Here is a 20,531-nt window from a genome sequence, read left to right on the forward strand (position 1 = left end):
GCGGGGAATTACGCGTTACCCCGTCACCGGCTACGCATGGAAGTGCGTGGGTCGGCCTTCAGACACGCACAGGGAGGAAGAAAGAGAAAGGGAAAGGAAAGAAGAGGTCTCAAACGCTGCAGCGGAGAAAAGGGTAGAGAGAAGAGGTAAGGAAAAGAGAAGGACAAAGGAAGGATGAAGACTTACAAGCAAGGAAGGCGAAGAATGTGGTACATTTACAAGCGTCCGTCTCCGGACGTAGGCACAAACCAGACCCCCAGAGGGGGAGAAAGGAAAGGAAAGAGCCAGCGGTGAGGGGGGGGGGGGGGGGGAGGCGAAGAGGGGGGATGGGGAAGGATGCGGAAAGGGAAGGTATGCAGCCCGGAAAGGAAGGAAGGCCACATCAGCTCGGGGTCCCGTGCTCGCTACGCACGTATCCACAAAAGAGTTGTGGATCCCCTGGGGGGGATTCAGAACCTGTAAGAGGTTTCCACCCAGCATATGCATAAAATACGAAGAAGAGCAGATAGAAGAGGTTGACAGTCTTTAAATTCCTGGGATTACAACTTGATAATAAATTCAGTTGGGAAGAGCACACCACAGAACTGCAGAAACGCCTTAACAAATCTGTATTTGCAATTCGAGTGTTAGCAGGCATAATCGACATAAAAATGAAAAAGCTTGCATACTTTGCCTACTTTCATTCCATAATGTCATATGGTATAATATTTTGGGGTAACTCTTCAAGTCAAACAAGTTTTCAGAGTCCAAAAGCGTGTAATACGTATTATTTGTGGAGTAAATTCACGAACGTCCCGTAGAAACCTCTTCAAAGAACTGGGTATACTAACTACTGCCTCTCAGTATATTTACTCATTAATGAAATTTGTCCTAAATAATATATCTCTTTTTCCAACAAACAGCTCAGTTCATACAAACAATACCAGGAACAAAAATGATCTGCACAAGGACTTAAAAGCACTTACTTTAGTTCAAAAAGGGGTCCACTACTCAGAAACACTCATCTTCAATAATTTGCCAGTAAACATAAAAAATTTATGTTTCAAATAAAGATCAGTTTAAAAGGAGCCTGAAAGACTTACTAGTGGCCAACTCCTCCTACTCCATTGACGAATTTTTTAATAGAAACAAATGATGTATTGTATATATTCATACTATTAGTATTGTTATTTCAGCTTAAAAAAATAAATAAATAAATAAATTTACATGTTCCACATCCACGAGGATCTCCTCAGCACGGATCTATGGAACGAAAAACTAATCTAATCTAATCTAATTTTTCTTTTGTACGGTGGAAGATTACGGGTGGGTACTAACACTTCATATATCGTTGGATAGGAAATATATAATAGTAGCATCTAAATAAGTCAATAACTCACATTCTAGCATAGAATTCTTCTGTTCTAGCATAGAATTCTTCTGTTTCTTTCTCTCTCATAGCTTTAATTACAATGTTTGTGTCATCTGCAAATTATAATGCCAAAATCATCTTGTCCTTACCGAATTACTTATTCACTTCATCGTTCATTTGCTTGCTCAAAATAATCACAAATCTCTTTTCAACAACAATCAAAGACAGCAGACCCTCATTCTCATTGCAGGTGGACACCTCTCGTCCTGGGGTCTGAGTGTCCTGCCCTTCCTTTTTAATATCTCCACTCTACTCCTCTCCCTTCCCCAAGGACGGAAATAATAGTTCCAAAAGCTAAGATAGTGTCATCTCTTACTTTCATGTGTATATTTATCAGCAGTATTAAACAGTTGCCTCCTTAAGGCAAGTACTGGCCAGAAATTTTCCTATTTTCCCATAGCCATTGTTTATTAATGAATGAGAGTTAACTTATTAGTCAGTAATACTACTTATTTAACTTCGCACACACTTTATTATTCTTTTAAGGTTCATGTGTCAGCACTCTTTAATTAAAAAACTTAGCTGTGTAATAGAAACAGTTGTCCAGGAGAATAGTTTTAGCCTTGACTAAAAATATCTGCATTGCTAAAGGCCAGATATTTTAGGTTTTTGGACAATAATGATCTTCGTGGCTGCAGGCTGCATACTGGACTACTTCCTGTTCCACTTATAGCTGCAGTAAGAAGGAAGGTAATTTTTTCACACACACACCACACACACACACACACACACACACACACACACACACACAGGTGAAGGATTAGTCAGAATGCATAAACCTTGAAGAGACATCTCCAAGATGACTGTCAATATATATAACATATTATCCTCACTGCTCACTTTCCTGCGATCAATACTTTCTTTTTAAGTGGGAGTCACCACAGAAAGTTGTCCCATTGAGAGATTAATGAACGGAAATATGCAAGATTTATATACAAGTCTGCTCATTTATGAGGCTGCTATAACTGAAGATAAAATCTTCTAAATAATTAGATGTTCCTCTCCAATTTTCTTCTTCAGAATCAACATTTCAATTCACTTATCCTGTAGAATATTACAGCAGAGGAACTGAGTAGGTAAAAGGTAGTAATGCGGGGGGTTGCTGGTGTGGGGATGATAAGGTCGGGTTGGTTTTCAGGTTACAGACAGCTGTGTGTTCCATAGAAGTGATGTTGGACAAACTGGGGAGGGATTTAGGAAAGAAAAATAAGGCCAGGTTGGAAGTGAGGAATTCCTGGAAGATAACTAGCGGATGACTACATGGAAGGGGAGGTGGATCACAGTTTGAAGGAGGTTGGAACCGCTTTAAAAAAAGGTTCTATGTGGACTATTGTATGTGGGTTACATGGTGAAAAAACATTTGCACTATAGAGAATGAGTAAAGGAAAGAAGTTCTTTTACAAGTCCGGTATGGCTGAACTTAGCTTAAGGGCTATGGGTGAGGCATTTAGAAAGAACTGAGACTTCTGCAAACATCAGTGTTTTGGCAGTAAGGTTGATAACTATGTTATGGGAATTTTTTTTTAAGAAAAGTGTGTTTCATGGAGGCAGGAGGAAGTTTATGGCAATATGGAAGGTGGATAAGTTGTTAGGGTTCGTTCGGAGAATTATGAAGATTGACGAGGGGGTTGGATCTGAGTGGTAGGCTCTTCCTTGGCTATCAGATAATCCCATGCGTGGGTAAGACAGGAGTAGCTGGGTCAGTTTCCTCAGATGGTGCTGGGAATGCTGTTCCAACTGTTTAAGGGCAAGAGTCTCTATTGCAGCAACAGAATTTGGCAATCCCCCAGTCCTAAACCTCCACGAACTCACCTTACCTTTTTCCTCCTCTCTTCCGTCCACACCACTCCTTTCCCATATGGATCGTGTATTGCCTTCTACAACTGCTCTTTCTATCCCTCCCTTCCAAGCAGGCGCACACTCACTCACTCACTCACTCACTCACTCACTCACTCACTCCCCCCCCTCCCCCCCTCCCTCCCACCCGACCCCCTTCCTCCCACCCCCCAATCAGTTTCAGTTTCATAGCTACTGCGAGCATGTATGTTTGTAAGTGGGTGGTTGTGTGTGAGAATGTTTGTACTAGAAAAAGAGCAAGAACTCTAAAGCTATAGTTAAGTGTTTTCTATTGTGTGTTTCTACGCACCATGCACCAGTCCTCCATAGTTAAGTGGTTGTCTTTCCCTTATTTCATAGATTTAAACAAACAGTTATAAATTATTTACAGAATAATCTGAATAAGGATGATAAAACAAAGCTTTTTTCATCTGTACACAAACAATTATTGTCAGCATGAGTGAGTTGTCCCATTATCCTATCAATCCGTATGCTTGTTTAGTGACTTTTTGGTAACTTAATGTGTTTAAGTCTGTCATTTGACTAATGTAGGATTACAGCTCCAGGGTGAATAATGTTGTAATGTTCACTAGGTTTTCAGCAGTTCTGATTATGGCATATAAAACTGAATAAAGCCAGTTATTATGGCTATGCTCAAAATTGAATAACGTGTCATGGGATTGCTAATAAACCACTAGTATTTGTTGTATGTATCTGAACTGTATGAATGTTGTTGTATGCCTTATCTCGTGAATAGTAGTCATGTTTTAAGTTGCAGTACTGAGTTAGCCAGTGGTCACATGGTCAAGTCTTTAAATAGATAGCCAGGGTACATCTCAGGGTCTTTCATCTTCCAGTCAGTGAGGTTGGATTTGGTAAGGTATTGTGTGGCCAGAATTCTTGGCACTTAGTGTTACTCAGACTTAAAAATATTTTGGATATCTGGCAGTTCACGACATACAATTCTATCAGTGTGCACAAGTTCAGGACTTAGATATATTTATGGACTCTTTGAGTGCGAGTGGTCATAGACATCATTTTATGTTATCTTGAATCTGTACCATCCTTTGCAACAAGCTATGTGAGAGCACCATTTGAATATATTTCTGTGAGATCTGAATGAACAAAAAATCAAAGATTAATCCTTTGGTAGTAGCCCACATTACCATCCTACAGGATCCTAATCTTAATGTTTCCCTTTTAACAATGTCAGTCAGTATACTGATTTTAATTATACCATTATTTGTCATTGATAACTAAGATGCCTGATGAATGATCCATGCTTCTACAAGGACTTGAAACAACCGTGATGGCCAAACTTTTTTGATCAGAAGGACCATATCAAATATAAGGTCAAGTGCTCACCCCTGATGGTTAGGTAGCGACGAATTGATTCTGACTGGCAAGTAATTTCCCATCATCATCACTTGAGCCCCCACTGAAGTTGCAAAAGATGCAGTTCAGAAACTATGTCAAGATGCTGACTTTTTTGTTTTCCAGAAGTAACAATCGTTTCTGAAACTAGCAATTATACAAGGAGTAAAAGTTGCTGAACTTAGTTGTTTGAGGAGCTCAGTAGTATTTTCCTTGATTTCAAGTCATCATTAGTATGCACACCTAGACATTTCTAGCAATCTCACTCATATGCTATATTAACTGTTGGTGGTGTTTTATTTCTTTTACACAATTTAAGATAGAATTTTTCCCAATAATTCTAAAAAACACATTGTTAGCAATTTCTCCTGTCGCTTTCTCTCTGACAGACTTGTGGTTGTCTACAAATTATATTGCTTATGTCATTTCCTCCTCAGTCAGTCATTCAAAATCATCAGAAGTCTCTTTCCTCTGCGAGTCACAATTTTTTAAATATTATATCAAATTTTGCAACAGCATATATCCCAAAACAGGATACAAAAATAAACTGTGATAAATTTCATTCAAGAATTATGATTAACACTTACTTTTAATGCAGCAATCTGTTTCAGAAGTCAGGCTTTCACAAGCATGCATAAAGCTCATTATGTTACACTTTTCTCCAAAACACTATTAACAAGAATAAAACACCCTTACAAACCTGTTTGTATTCCAACAGTTCTAGCTGCAGTTGCTGTATTTCCTGCCGCAGTAGTACTATTGTTCGTGATGACTTATCTTGATTAATAACAACTCTATTTTTAATGTTCCTTGCTCTATTTGCATAATTCAGTGTGTTTAGTGTTTCCATAAAGTCTCTGTCACTTGGTGAGACACAAGCAATCATAACTGTCCGGCTGTTACCTAGAAGATAAAATACATTTTTTATTTATATTTACTATGAACACAACTAACACTGAGAAGAAATGAACTTTCACCCTGTCCACAGCCAGAAAAATAGATAACCATCGTTAACTACGGAGCTTTCATGTTGCCTTACCTCCAAGTGAATCTTGCAGTAACCTTGTGAGCTTGGAATCTCTATATGGTACATGTGTGACTTTCCTCGATTTATCTCCAAGAGCAGATATCACATTGCCTAAAGCAAGCTGGGGAAAAATAATGGTATAAAGCTGGATTTAATGCTAAAAAATTAAAAACATAATATGTAATACTAGGGTTATTTACATGAGCCCATGCGCGCACACACACACACACACACACACACACACACACACACACACAGTCACTTTATTGAAGATACAAATATACTGTCTTGTTCAAGTGACTTATGTCAATGTTTTACAAAATAATGTTTAACATAGATGGTAGTAATTAGTTTTTTGAATGGTAATTACAATAATGATAAAAGTAAACAATGCATGTCTGTATGATGTGGCTCTATACCAAACTACTTTATAGACAAAATGTGAAAATTTCAGAGATCCTATCTTGAGTCCCAGCCAGACACATAATTCTAATATGTCAAAAATTTCATTGTGTTCATTGCTATGTCAGGTAACTGTATTCTTTAGAATTATTAAATACTGCTATCATTAAAAACCACCTACAGCATGACCGCCTGGCAAGATATAAAATGCTGAGGTTGCAGTTCAATTAGGCAGGTGGACATGGAGTGGGCATTGTGTCAGGCTGGATGGTTACAATGAGAAAGAAGCATTAAGCAGGACAAGGGGCTAGGAATGGGTGGCAACTGACTGAGGAAGGTAGTGGGTGTGCAAGGTAAGAACATGGGAGAATGGTGTGGTAGCTGCATAGGCTTGGTATGTGACACAGAGGTGCTGAAGCCAGTGGGGTTTGGCACATGATGAGTATGACATGGAGGACTGGATTGGCAGGAGATGACAGGACAGAAGGAGGGGACACTGTTGGGTGAAGAAAGTGGGGACAGTGGGTTAGCAGAGGCTGAGGCCAGGAGGATTATGGGAATGAGAAAGGGTGTGTTGCAAGTATAATGCCCATCCATGTAGTTCAAAAATGCTGATGTTTGAGGGAAGGGTCCAGACAGCACAGACTTCAGAACAGTAACTGAACTCTTAGCATGTTTTGTTCAACAGAGGTGACATTAGGTGACAATGTGGGTTGCTTCTTTGCAGCTGATAATTGGGGGTTGGTATAATCCACTGCGAAGGAGCACAACTCTTATCGACCAACTTCATCCCACACTGGAACAGCTGAACCACATCCTTTTGCATGACTTTGATTATTTATCACCGTGACCAGGAATGAGGGACATCCTATCTGAGATCCACCACACCTCTCCCACAGTGGTATTCCATTGCCCACTCAACCCACACAACATCCTGATCCATCCCTATGTCAGTTTCACTCCCAACTCACTGCTACAGGTGTCTCATTGAAAGATCCAGGTAGTTTTACATGCCTGATCTACTCACCCTGAACATCCTACTCCAGTCCTGTCACAGACTCACCCATCAGAGGCAGGTCCGCCAGTGAAAGCATCTGTGAAATCAACTACGCTGCAATCACTGCACAGCATTTTGTATGGGCATGATAACCAACAAGTTGTCTATCAGAATCCATGGCCATCACCAAAGAGTGCAAAGAAAAACATATTGGATTTCAATTGCTACTTCACAACCGATGCTATCTGGATCCTTCCCTCTAACAACAGCTTTTAAGAGCTACTTAAATCCAAGATATCCTTGCAACACATTCTTCGCTTCCATAGTTCTCCTGACCTCAAATTCCACCCTATATCTACATCCAAACTCTGCAAGATAGGATATACTGCATGGCACGGGGTACCCTGTACCACTATAAATCATTTCCTTCCCTGTTCCACTTGCAAATAGTGTGATGGAAATACAACAATCTATGTGTCTACGTTCAACTCCCAATTTCTTTCATCTAATTTTTATGGTCCTTATGCAAAATAATGTAGGACGGCAGCAGTATACTCTTCCGGGAGTCAGCTTTAAATATTGGTTTTCTAAATTTTCTCAATAGCATTCCTTGAAAAGGATATCGCTTTCTCTACATGGATTCCCATTTGGGCTCTTGAAGCATCTCCATAACACTTGCATGTTGACTGAAGCTACTGGTAAAAAAACTAGCAGCTCACCTCTGAATTTCTTCAATGTCTTCCTTTAATCCAACTTGGTGGGGATCCTCAAACAATCCAGCAGTACTCAAGAATGGTTTGCATTAGTGTTCTATTCATGGTCTCCTTTACAGATGAACCACACTTTCCTAAAACACTTCCAACAAACCAAAGTCTACCATCCGCCTTCCCCACATTAATCCTTACACACTTGTTCCACTCCATATCGCTTTGCAATGTTTTGTCTACACATTTAATTGCCATGACTGTGTCAAGTAGCACACTACTAATGCTGTATTCAAACATTATGAGCTTGTTTCTCCTAGTAATCTGCATGAACTGACATTTTTCTACTTTTACAGCTAGCTTCCATTCATCACACCATCTAGAAATGATTTTCAAGATATCTTGTATCATCCTACAGTCACTTAACTACAACAGCTTCCCATACATCACAGCATTATCAACAAATAGCCACAGACTGCAGATCACCCTGTCCATCAGATCATTTATGTATGTATAAAATAAAAGTGCTCCTACCACACTTTCCTGAGACAGTCCTAATGATACCCTTGTAACTGATGAACATTTGCTGTTGAGGACAATGTTCTGGGTTCTATTACTTAAAAAGTCTTCCGGCCATTTGAATATCTGGGGACCAATTCCACATGCTCGTACCTTCATTAATAGTTTACAGTGGAAGACTGTGTCAAACTAGAAATTTGGAATCCGCCCATTTCCCTTTATCCATGGTTTGCAGGATATCATTTGAGATAAAGGTAAATTGAGTTTCGCAAGAGCAGTGCTTTCTGAAACCATTTGTGGACAGAAACTTTTCCATCTCAAGGATCATAAGGCCGTTGCAGCATCCCTGAATATGGAAGTCAATAGGAATATAAAAAAAGGGAGGAAGGTTTATCTGTTTAGCAAGAGTAATAGTAGGCAGATTTCAGACTACCTAACAGACCAAAACAAAAATTTCTGTTCCGACACTGACAATGTTGAGTGTTTATGGAAAAAGTTCAAGGCAATCGTAAAATGCGTTTTAGACAGGTACGTGCTGAGTAAAACTGTGAGGGACGGGAAAAACCCACCGTGGTACAACAACAAAGTTAGGAACTACTGCGAAAGCAAAGACAGCTTCACTCCAAGTTTAAACGCAGCCAAAACCTCTCAGACAAACAGAAGCTAAACGATGTCAAAGTTAGCGTAAGGAGGGCTATGCGTGAAGCGTTCAGTGAATTCGAAAGTAAAATTCTATGTACCAACTTGACAGAAAATCCTAGGAAGTTCTGGTCTTACATTAAATCAGTAAGTGGCTCGAAACAGCATAACCAGACGCTCCAGGATGATGATGGCATTGAAACAGAGGATGACACGCATAAAGCTGAAATACTAAACACCTTTTTCCAAAGCTGTTTCACAGAGGAAGACCGCACTGCAGTTCCTTCTCTAAGTCCTCGCACAAACGCAAAAATGGCTGACATCGAAATAAGTGTCCAAGGAATAGAAAAGCAACTGGAATCACTCAACAGTGGAAAGTCCACTGGACCTGACGGGATACCAATTCGATTCTACACAGAGTACGCGAAAGAACTTGCCCCCCTTCTAACAGCCGTGTACCGCAAGTCTCTAGAGGAATGGAGGGTTCCAAATGATTGGAAAAGAGCACAGGTAGTCCCAGTCTTCAAGAAGGGTCGTCGAGCAGATGCGCAAAACTATAGACCTATATCTCTGACGTCGATCTGTTGTAGAATTTAGAACATGTTTTTTGCTCGAGTATCATGTCGTTTTTGGAAACCCAGAATCTACTATGTAGGAATCAACATGGATTCCGGAAACAGCGATCGTGTGAGACCCAACTCGCTTTTTTTGTTCATGAGACCCAGAAAATATTAGATACAGGCTCCCAGGTAGATGCTATTTTTCTTGACTTCCGGAAGGCGTTCGATACAGTTCCGCACTGTCGCCTGATAAACAAAGTAAGAGCCTACGGAATATCAGACCAGCTGTGTGGCTGGATTGAAGAGTTTTTAGCAAACAGAACACGGCATGTTGTTATCAATGGAGAGACGTCTACAGACGTTAAAGTAACCTCTGGCGTGCCACAGGGGAGTGTTATGGGACCATTGCTTTTCACAATATATATAAATGACCTAGTAGATAGTGTCGAAAGTTCCATGCGGCTTTTCGCCGATGATGCTGTAGTATACAGAGAAGTTGCAGCATTAGAAAATTGTAGCGAAATGCAGGAAGATCTGGAGCGGATATGCACTTGGTGCAGGGAGTGGCAACTGTCCCTTAACATAGACAAATGTAATTTATTGCGAATACATAGAAAGAAGGATCCTTTATTGTATGATTATATGATAGCGGAACAAACATTGATAGCAGTTACTTCTGTAAAATATCTGGGAGTATGTGTGTGGAACGATTTGAAGTGGAATGATCATATAAAATTAATTGTTGGTAAGGCAGGTACCAGGTTGAGATTCATTGGGAGAGTGCTTAGAAAATGTAGTCCATCAACAAAGGAGGTGGCTTACAAAACACTCATTCGACCTATACTTGAGTATTGCTCATCAGTATGGGATCCGTACCAGATCGGGTTATTTGGTAACCGTGATAGCGTTACGGAGATGTTTAATAAACTCAAGTGGCAGACTCTGCAAGAGAGGCGCTCTGCATCGCGGTGTAGCTTGCTCGCCAGGTTTCGAGAGGGTGCGTTTCTGGATGAGGTATTGAATATATTGCTTACCCCTACTTATACCTCCCGAGGAGATCACGAATGTAAAATTAGAGAGATTAGAGCGCGCACGGAGGCTTTCAGACAGTCGTTCTTCCCGCAAACCATACGCGACTGGAACAGGAAAGGGAGGTAATGACAGTGGCACGTAAAGTGCCCTCACCCACACACCGTTGTGTGGCTTGCGGAGTATAAATGTAGATGTAGATGAACTTCACATTCAAGAAATCTGCAGCAAACTGATATTAAGGATATTGGTCCGCAATTTGAAGGTCAGTTCTTTTACCCTTCTTATATACAGGAGTCACTTGCACTTTTTGCCATTGCTTGGGGCCTTGTGCTGGGTGAGATATTTATGATAAATGCAAGCTAAGTAACGGGACAGTGCAGTGGAGTACTCTTTGTAAAACAGAACTGGGATTCCATCCAGACCTGAAGACTTTATTTTTTTGCAACTCTTTCAGTTGCCTATTACTATGTCCTCCACACGGGAGTGTCTATGATGATCAAATGACGGTATGTTTGTACAATCCTTCTGCATTAAATGTTTAGCTTTCTTTTTGCAATCTTCTATTGCTACACCAGACTGGTCAACAAGTGACTGGATAGAAGCCTGCAACCTGCTTAGCAATTTTATATAGGACCAAAATTTTCTCAGATCCTCAGCAAGATCTTTTGCTACAGTATGACAGTGGTAGCAATTGTAAGATTCACACTTCACACATCACTCTTTTTACAGGTCCATGAATCTCTACTAATTTTTGGATGTCATCTTTTGTGTATTCTCTTTTGAATCTGGAGTGTAACAGTCTTTGCTTCCTCAGAACTTTCAGAATTTTGTTATTAAGCCATGGTGACTCTTTTCTGTCCTTAATCTGTCACTCAGCACATACCTCTCCAGAGTGCATTTTACACTCTGTTTAAACTACACCCATAATTTGTCAACATCCATCATACTGGGACTAAATTATGTCCATGCATTGTCTAAATGGGATGCTAACAACTGCTTATCTGCTCTCTCTAGCAAAAATACTCTCCCAGCCTTCCTCACTGATTTATTATCTTTAGTAGCCATTGTCACTATGATGATATTGTGATCACAAATCCCTGTATCCATACTGACATCACTGCTAACATCAAGTCTGTTTGCAGTGTCAAGGTATAGGATATACCCATTGTGTGCAGTCTCTCTAACTAGCTGCTCACAACAGTTTCCAAAAAATTTGTTGAAAAGTACTTCACAAGACTGCTTGTTCATACCTGTTGCAATGAACCCATAGGTGTCTGATTCTATACTCTGTAAGTTTAAGCCACCTCCAACTAATATTGCATGATCTGGGTACTTCCATACTACTGACTGTAGACTTTCCTTGAATGATTCTAAAACTGCCACAGCAGAATAAGGTGACTGGTAAAATCATCCAACAATTAACTTTATTTCACCCATTATATGAGGTGGAATCCAAAATTTTCGGGACTGGTGCTACCATCTGGAAAGTAGGGGTAGTAGATCTTTGCACCACTCGGTGGCAAGAGCTGCATATCTGATGAGTCAGTGTGCGGAATGGCATTCAGCTGGGAGGACGTGTTGCATGTCCATGGTGACTTCCTTAATACTCTGTGTTTGGTGTGTGAGAGTTTTACGATGGATCTGCGAATGGAACAGCATGTGTGTATCAAATTCTGTGCGAATCTCGGGAAAAGTGCTACGGAGACCCTTGCAATGAATCAACAAGTGTTTGGGAGTCAGAGCATGAGCTGTATGCATCTGTTTGAGTGGCATGCTTGGTTCAGGGCCGGCCGTACAGACGTCTAAGATGATGCTCACACTGGAAGGCCCAGTAGCCGCACAATGCCAGACATTGTTGCCAAACTTCAACAACTGGTTCATGCAGATCAACATCGAAGCATTCAAGACCTTTAACATGAAGTAGGTATTGGTTATGGGACATGTCAACAAATGTTTACTGATGACTTGGGCATGCATCGTGCCGCTGCAGAATTTGTGCCCACGATCTTGACTGCCGATCAGATCGCACAGTGTGTTGAAGTGAAGACCGCATCTGATGATCCAACATTCTTGTCACGGGTTATCACTGGCGACGAGAGCTGGATTTACAGTTATCACCCAGAGAAAAAGCAACAATCGTCCCAGTGGAAGAGCCTGAGCTCTCCGAGACGCAAAAAAGCGAGACAGGTGAAGAGCAAAGTGAAGAGCATGATCATCATTTTCTTTGATATCAAGGCAATTGTGCACAAAGAACTCATCCCACCCAACCAAACAGTGAATTCCGCGTACTACTGCGAGATTTGGCAACGGATCCATGAAAATGTGCGGCGATGACAGCCCAAACTTTGGCATCAAGGGAATTTGCTGCTGCATCACGACAACGCGCCCTGTCACACGTCCTTGCTCACCAGGACCTTTTTGACAAAAAACAACATGTCGGTTGTACCCCACCCACCGTACTCGCCAGATTTGGCACCTTGCAACTTCGCGCTATTCCCAAAACTGAAACTCAAGTTGAAAGCCCATCAGTTCGACACTCTAGAGAGGATTCAAGAAGCATCGCTGGCAGTGATAAACACACTCAAGAACAGGACTTCCAGAAAATGTTTTGCCAGTGGCAGAAACACTGGGACAGTGTGTTCATGTGGATAGGAACTATTCGAGGGTGATGGTGACCATTAGTCCAAAGGTAAGGTTTTCAAAAGATGGCTACACCAGTCCTGAATATTTCGTATAGCACCTCGTACTTGTCTAGATAACTTCACTGTCACACTCAAATTCGACCCCAATAAAGAGAATATTTTTGTTGATCTCAATGAACACTCTCCCCCTCCCTCCCTCCTCCTCCTCCTCTACAGGATCTAATCTGTCTTTCCAATATACGTTCCATGATCCGCTAAATATTTTTTTAATTTTCTACTTCAAATCTCGGGCATCTCTCAGTACCAAGAACAATCTGAGAGTGAGTAATTTACTGGAAGCCAGTAAATTCTGGAACTTTGTTACTCCTCAACCCAACAGATTCCCCCTCACTCTGTACTGTTCCGCCCTGCCAGCCTACACCTCCATGCATCCTCATGGTGCGTTGAACATCACTGGCTCTAGTACCCATCTGTCACATGCCTAGCCCATGCACCTGCCAACCCAACCCAATCCTCCTTCCCTCCCATCTTGCACCCTTGGTACCTCCCTCCAAGCCATTAGCCACCAGTCACTAATCCCATCTCCTGCTTCCTACCTCTTTCTTCCTCTACTCAACTCACTCAGCACCATCTCCACCCCCAGCACACCTGCTGAACTGCAACCTCAGCACTGTCCGTTCACCCAGCACAATGCAGACGCACCTCTCGACAACTCAATGCCTATGTTAAATAGCTACATTCTTGCTCCCGTGTGTTCAAGGACTCTTAATAACTACGGTATATATAAAATGTTACAATTTGTTCATTACTCACGAGTCCACAGTTGATTGATATCCCTTCTCTAGCTCTTTCTCCAGTGGCACCAGTTCTTTTCAGACGTTCTGAACCAGCCAGATCCACAAAATGAAATTTGGCTGTTAATGTCTCGAACTCTTTTCCACCGTCTGTTGGATTTTCATCATCATCTGTCTAAAGTTCAGAATATTAGAGTTTACAGATGTATCAAAGAATAATAATCCATATAACCTCAGACTATCTTCATATAGTTGTATAATTAACCTTTACACAAATAAAGCTGCTTTGCTCTATTTTTTTTTAATTACTCTTTAAGGCAAGCAGTTACTTATTAGAATTTGTCTATACACTGTTTTGATGTTTATAATAATAGATCCAACTTTTATGAATATATCTAGCAGTAGCAGTGAAAGATAAGCATTCAGTGGAGGTGAATTAAATCCTGTGACTATTTATTTGATAAGTGGTGCACAAGAACAATGGATCACCACTTTAGTTAGACTGCTATGTGGGAGGAAGCAACAAGTTTTGTTTCCAATTACCTCTACTTTCACGAGCCTTTGCTGTTTGATGTGTAGGGTAAATATTGCATGTGATCTTGAAGACTGAGCATTCATCTGTGTACTAGCAGTGGTTCTCGATAAAGCACCTAACCTAAGGCACTGTAAAGCCTCTTCTGCCGAGGAGACAGATTTCATTGTTACACCAACAACGTAAATACCACCTTCTGCATCTTCATGAATTTTTATACCAGTTTTTCCCTGAAAACAAAAATTTAAAGAAAATAACACACAAGAAATTCAAATAAGGCTTTATGTAATTATTTCCTCGTACATACTCAATACATTTTAGTTTAATAATAAATACTGCAGTGAGTCTGGAAATTGTGTCTCACCTTTGTGAATTGCTCCCTTGCAGGATCAAACAAGTCAATTATTTCTTCATTGTAAAGCTCCATGAACTGTGCCATAATTTTAAATTCTGGTGGTGGCTGTCCCATCTCTTTTGCTTTCTCCACTCTCGAGGCAATGCCATTAAATAAATGATTAATAGCTCTTGGTATAATTCCCACCTGTGATGGGTCAACTTCAACATCAAATCCCGTCCCCATAGTGTAAGTCTTCCCTGAGCCAGTCTGAAGTAAAGAAGTATATAATATATTATTCCCTGCAGTATAATGTATAATGTTAACATACTAGTGCACAGGCATAAAAATGTTTAATTTATTCTCTCTCAAACAGCTACCTAAGAAAGTGTGAGGTCATTTTTCTTAGAGGAAAAAGGATTGAGCATAAAAAGTAGTAGATTTAATATTTTATAACAATTAAGCAATTTACAAAATAAAGGCTCATTCAGTTCTGTAAATCTGAAAGTTAATCACTGAAATAATCAATGGTTCACAATGACATTAATTTAGCAAAACTGGAACAAAATACACAGTTAAATTTAAGAAGTGACAACCTAATGCAAGGTAAGCAGTGAAGACAGAAACTAAATTGGCACATATATAAATCATCACAGGAATGTCTCTTTAATTACCACTGGATGGTTGGATAGTTGGTTGGTTGGTGGCTAAAGAACTAAACAGTGATGTTATCAGTCCTTAAGCCAAGAGAACATTCATTCTGGGATAGTGGCATCGGTCTGCAGGAGCTGTAAAAACTGGGGTGTTTAAGACAAGACTGATGCCAGAGCTGAGAAATAATTTCCAGTGCAGACAGCAGAGCAAATGAGGGGCTGCCTTTCACTACTCACTAACCCAACTGAAGACAGAACAGTGGCAGAGAGAATGGCTTCTAGATGGAAGACTCATAATAGTAAAAGCGAGAAGGTTAAAAATATAATGTAAATCAGTTGGAAAACGGAAGAAAGAAATAATCTGTCAAGTAGGTGGGTGGGGCAAGGTGAGTGTTCCCTGGCCTCTCCATGCAATAGGAAACATACCTCCCCAACCCATTATAGGCGAAACACTGCAGAGGGGAAGAGCATCAATTACCATTTGAATGCTACCCTAAAACAGAAAACAGAGTGTGGTTGAAAAAGAGCTGACTGCCTCTGAAAGCAATTTAAACATACAAAAGGGATGACTGATGTAGCTGGAGAACGTGGTATTTCAAGGGTGCCTCAGGCCTAGCATGCGGCAGGAGATGCCCCAACCCCAACAACCCCGCCCCCACACCAAAAATAGTTTGTAACATTATATCTGAGAACAGAAATCACTTTCACAAAGAAAAATTGAGAAACAGTTCAACTGCCCACGAGTCACCTGCATGTGCTAGAGGAAAAGAATCCTGAAGATCACACTTAGTCTGGAGAGCCAGGAGGAGGGGGCATTCCACCAGAATGAACCACTATCTGTAATGCTCCGCAACCACAACATGAGGGTGGCTCATTACATAAAATATAAAAATAGTATAACAGATGCAGAGGAAATACAGGATTCCTTCCAAGCAGAATGGAAGGAGGAGTGTAATGCTGCAGTATTCTACTAGATGGCGTGGAGGGGACAGTAGCCCATGAGTAGTTGTTTCATTGAGGGATGAGAAATCTTATATGCACTTGCAAATCTGCACTAGGAATCACCAAAGCCAACATTCATTCACTGAGTAATCACTTCTCTAGCCAAATGGTCAGCTAATTCATTCTCTGGGATGACTTGGGACCCAGACAAAGCAACTGAACAGGAAGCATGACTATGGTCCGAGAGGTGGTCATAAACAGCTCACCACAGGGTGACAGGAGTAATACAGATCAATGGCCTGGATCCCTGCCCACTGAGTCACTAGAAACTAAAATGCAGCCTACGGACTTTTTCCAACAAAATGTAGAGCTCTGATAATGGCTAACAGGTCTGCCATAAAAACACTGAAACGTCCTGGCAACTAATGTGGTTCCTCGTCAGCGGGAGATAGTAAAGCATATCTCACTCAACCCACGATTTTAGAGCCAATGGTATTAACGACCGTGGTATCCTGATAGTCCTGAATAACTGAAAGGAACAGACACCAAAAGGTCATGGGAATGACTGAAACTTTAGGACCTTTAAATACATCAATATTAATTCTCAGTCTGGGTACTAATAAAGATGGGGCGTGCAGGAAAACATGGGGAGGATGGAAGGACATTCAAAGGAAGTTTAGTTGAGGTCCCAGTACAGGTGCATTCCTACTGGTAATGCCCCAACCACGGGCGGGTGTAAGGGATTCAATGTTCCTCTCATGTAAAAGAAACTGGTAAGTTGGATGATTAGAAAATTGTCAGCTGATGATTGCATGAGTGGGCAATAGTCGGTACAGTCAGAACTGAAGAAGGAAGAAAATCACTTAGACAAGTAGGCAGTCTACAGGACTAGTATAGAAGGTGCCAGTGACTAGTCTTATTCCATGATGATAAACCAAGTAATGTGATCCGCACTGCAAGAGGTGTCGATAATGAAGCAGAGAACATTAAGCTTCCACATGCATTTAGTCTTTAGTTGATGAATATGGGGTAGCCAAGTTAGCTTTTTATCAAAGAGGAGTCCCAAAACTCAGGAGTATGAGAATGTACAAGTGGTGGGTACACAAATAAGGTTTGGGATCAGGATGGAACACAATACGATGCAAAAATGTATGACTTCCATTTTCACTGGTGAGAAACTGAAAGCATGGAGAAGGGTCCTAGCTCAGACACTCTGGATACAACTCAGAGCTGGTGTTCAGCCAAGACTGAAGAATGAGAGCTACACCAAATGTAGAAGTTGTAGATGTACAGCGCAGGGATGACCAGGGGTCCAATGTAGAACACTCTTACCTGCAAGGCAACATTTTCTTGAATATCTAGGCAGCTGAGAGATGATCAGTGCTAAGCCGAAACAACTGCTGGGACAAAAACTGTCAAAAATTGGTAGGATGTCTGAAAAGGCCTGGTGACTGGGGGTAACTAAAATGTTTGTTATATGCACTATGAAGGTCAAAAAACTATAAGGTGGTGTCGGCATTTAGAAAATGCCTGTCTGATTGACATTTCCAACCTAAATAGATGGTCGCCTGTGGATTGTCCCTCCCCAGAAACCAAAAGGGGGCAAAAGGCGACATAAATCCAGTGTAACTGGTGGGCTACTATCCTTTCAAGCAGTTTGCAGAGTACGTTGGTGAGGCTAATCTGTCAGAAGCTGTGAAGGATTGTTGGGTCTTTGTCTGGGTTAAGCATTGGGACAATGTTACTATGTCACCATTGCAAAGGGAAGATACATTCGTGTGTCAAATACAGCTGAAGACCCTGAATAGGTGGAAGATGTGAATAACATTCAGATGTTGAACCATCTCATTAAGAATCAGGCCTGGAGCCACATTATGTGATGAAGCAAGAGTGTGAAGCAGTTCTTCTTCAGTGGAAGGAGGGGGGGGGGGGGGGGTGAACCATTGGGAAATGTCGTTAACTAGTGTTTTGTGTGTTTGAAAGGTTGCTGGAAAAGAAGAGGATGCCAATGCTGTCACAAAGTGGGACACAAGGTGTTCAGCAAGAACAAATACATACAAATATCATCCTGAAGGATGATACCTGAAGCAATTTTTCATCTTTACCCCCCCAGAGAGCTGGGTCCAAGCCTAGGATCATGAGTCAAAGGTTATCAAAGAGGTGACAGAGCTTCCAGCATTCTTTGTCACTGCATTTAACTAGATAGTGAGCTTTGATGCACAAAAAATAAAAAAATCCAGTAGACTGGCCAATCCTCCTCCTCGTTTTGAAGCTTTGGGTGGCCAAGATTCTTATGAGCGTTTATCTAATATGAGTGTGGAGACAGATGAAGAGTGGGCAGTTCTCAGACCCACATGCTGCAGCTCCTTCGTCCATTGGATGATGCTAGTCCTCTGATATGTGAGTTTTTGTGGAGATGAGTAGAAAGAGGGAGCCATGATCGGGGGGGGGGGGGGGGGGGCAGTTGTAGATCCATTTTTGCACAATTTGTCATCTCAATAGGATGTAGACGTTCATATTTTTTTCTCGCCTCAGTAAATGACAGGCAGTCAGGTGATTTATAAACATATTTTCCTTTCTTTTTGAATACCGGGTAAACCGGTGTATATGGAGGATGATGATCCATACAACTGGTACATAAAGGGGTTTGCTCACAAGGATGATCTTCATGGAGTAATCAACCGCAGCTTTCGCATTTTGAGTCTGTCGTGCAGTGGGACGATGTACGGCTAAAACATAAGAGTCAGAAACACTTTGTGGACGGTGGGACAAAGTTTTGGATCACTCCTGTACATCATGACTAGTTTTTTCCCGGACAATGAAAAAATTTCCTATAGAAGCCAAGACTGAAGCACATGTACCTGTTTGATTATGCTTGGGACCGAGACTGAGGAGAATGTATCTGTTCAATTATCCTTGGGACCTTTTTGGATGCAATAGTCTATGTGTACACCTCACCTTTTCAGATTAGTTCATAGTGTGTTGGCTGTTTGGAGTGTTAGATGTCTGCAAAAGCTAACTCCTAGTACCATCTTCAAAATTTCATTTGCAACAGTCATCATGCAGTCATTCATGTCTGAAGACCTTGAGATTGTGCAGCAGAGGAGGCTTTAATCAATTGTGATCCACTGTGTGTTTTTTGAAATGAGTAAGCTACTCCAAATTTGTCTTCTATATGTTCCATAAATGAAAGAATGGTTTCATCACTGAAAGTATCTCCACCCAACCAAGGGCTCTCCTAGCAGATGTCACACAGCTGCAGTAAATGTCATCTGGCATGACAGCCACTGGCATGTGCCCTAGTGTCCTAAGAAGACAGGTCACTATTCATTGGCATGCATTGGAAGCTGGCAGCACAGGCATCACAGTTGTGCTCCCTGTATTGTCAGGGGACTTGAACGAAATGGTACATTAATGACCCCATCACATCAGATTCACTAACATATGTGTGTTTAAGTGCGGAGTGGAGTTTCCATTGTCACTGTGTGCAGATGATCTTTTGAACTGTAGGCATCCACCACAATTGGTTCACATACTGGAAAATTTAGAAGATGGAAGGTCAAGCTTAAAAGTGGACCAAATATTACTTCAGCCAAAAAGTGATGTAAAGGAAATGGATACAGATGTGAATGAAAGAAATCATAATCTAGAGAAATAACTTAGTCAACATCAAACACTGTCACCATGGTACAAAGGCTGAGAGAAGTATGGAACCATAAAAGGTGGAACCTTCTGTGGTTTTCTGTAGAACAGTTTATTCTAATTTCTTTTCTTGGTGAATGCTTGTATTCTGCTCTTTTATCTTTCTTACTTAATTTAGTAAATAAGTTATTAAGCTAAATATTTTTTACAGTAGTTCGGGAAGAAGAAGAAGAAGAAGAAGGAAGAAAGAAAGAAAGAAAGAAAGAAAGAAAGAAAGAAAGAAGACATCATAGTTGTCATACTGTCAGCATTCACAGCAAAGAATCCAAAATACATTCACGTAATAATATTATGACTGCAATCAATCACTCTTATTTGTTTATATCCCATAAGTAGTTTTGTAGCTAAACACTCATTTTCAGCTATTTGTTATTAGTGATTTAAAAGGCACTAAGTTCTATACTACGTCATTTGTGTACACAATAAAGCAA

The 20,531-nt window shown here is 40.9% G+C and overlaps 1 protein-coding gene across 4 annotated transcripts in view; it reads right to left on the reverse strand.

Moving 5' to 3' along the window:
* The window catches only part of LOC126260249 (kinesin-like protein KIF21A), a 532,099-nt gene that overhangs the window by 155,133 nt on the left and 356,435 nt on the right, over nucleotides 1-20,531 (reverse strand). For all 4 annotated transcript variants that reach the window (XM_049957568.1, XM_049957567.1, XM_049957569.1 and 1 more), the window contains exons 3-7: nucleotides 14,834-15,073; nucleotides 14,481-14,699; nucleotides 13,957-14,112; nucleotides 5,661-5,769; nucleotides 5,322-5,524 (exon numbers count right to left, since the gene is read on the reverse strand). In XM_049957568.1, the coding sequence (XP_049813525.1) occupies nucleotides 5,322-5,524; nucleotides 5,661-5,769; nucleotides 13,957-14,112; nucleotides 14,481-14,699; nucleotides 14,834-15,073 (927 nt within the window). The remainder of the gene's footprint in view (nucleotides 1-5,321; nucleotides 5,525-5,660; nucleotides 5,770-13,956; nucleotides 14,113-14,480; nucleotides 14,700-14,833; nucleotides 15,074-20,531) is intronic.

The sequence above is a fragment of the Schistocerca nitens genome, chromosome 5, assembly GCF_023898315.1.
Source record: "Schistocerca nitens isolate TAMUIC-IGC-003100 chromosome 5, iqSchNite1.1, whole genome shotgun sequence".
Taxonomy (NCBI): domain Eukaryota; kingdom Metazoa; phylum Arthropoda; class Insecta; order Orthoptera; family Acrididae; genus Schistocerca; species Schistocerca nitens.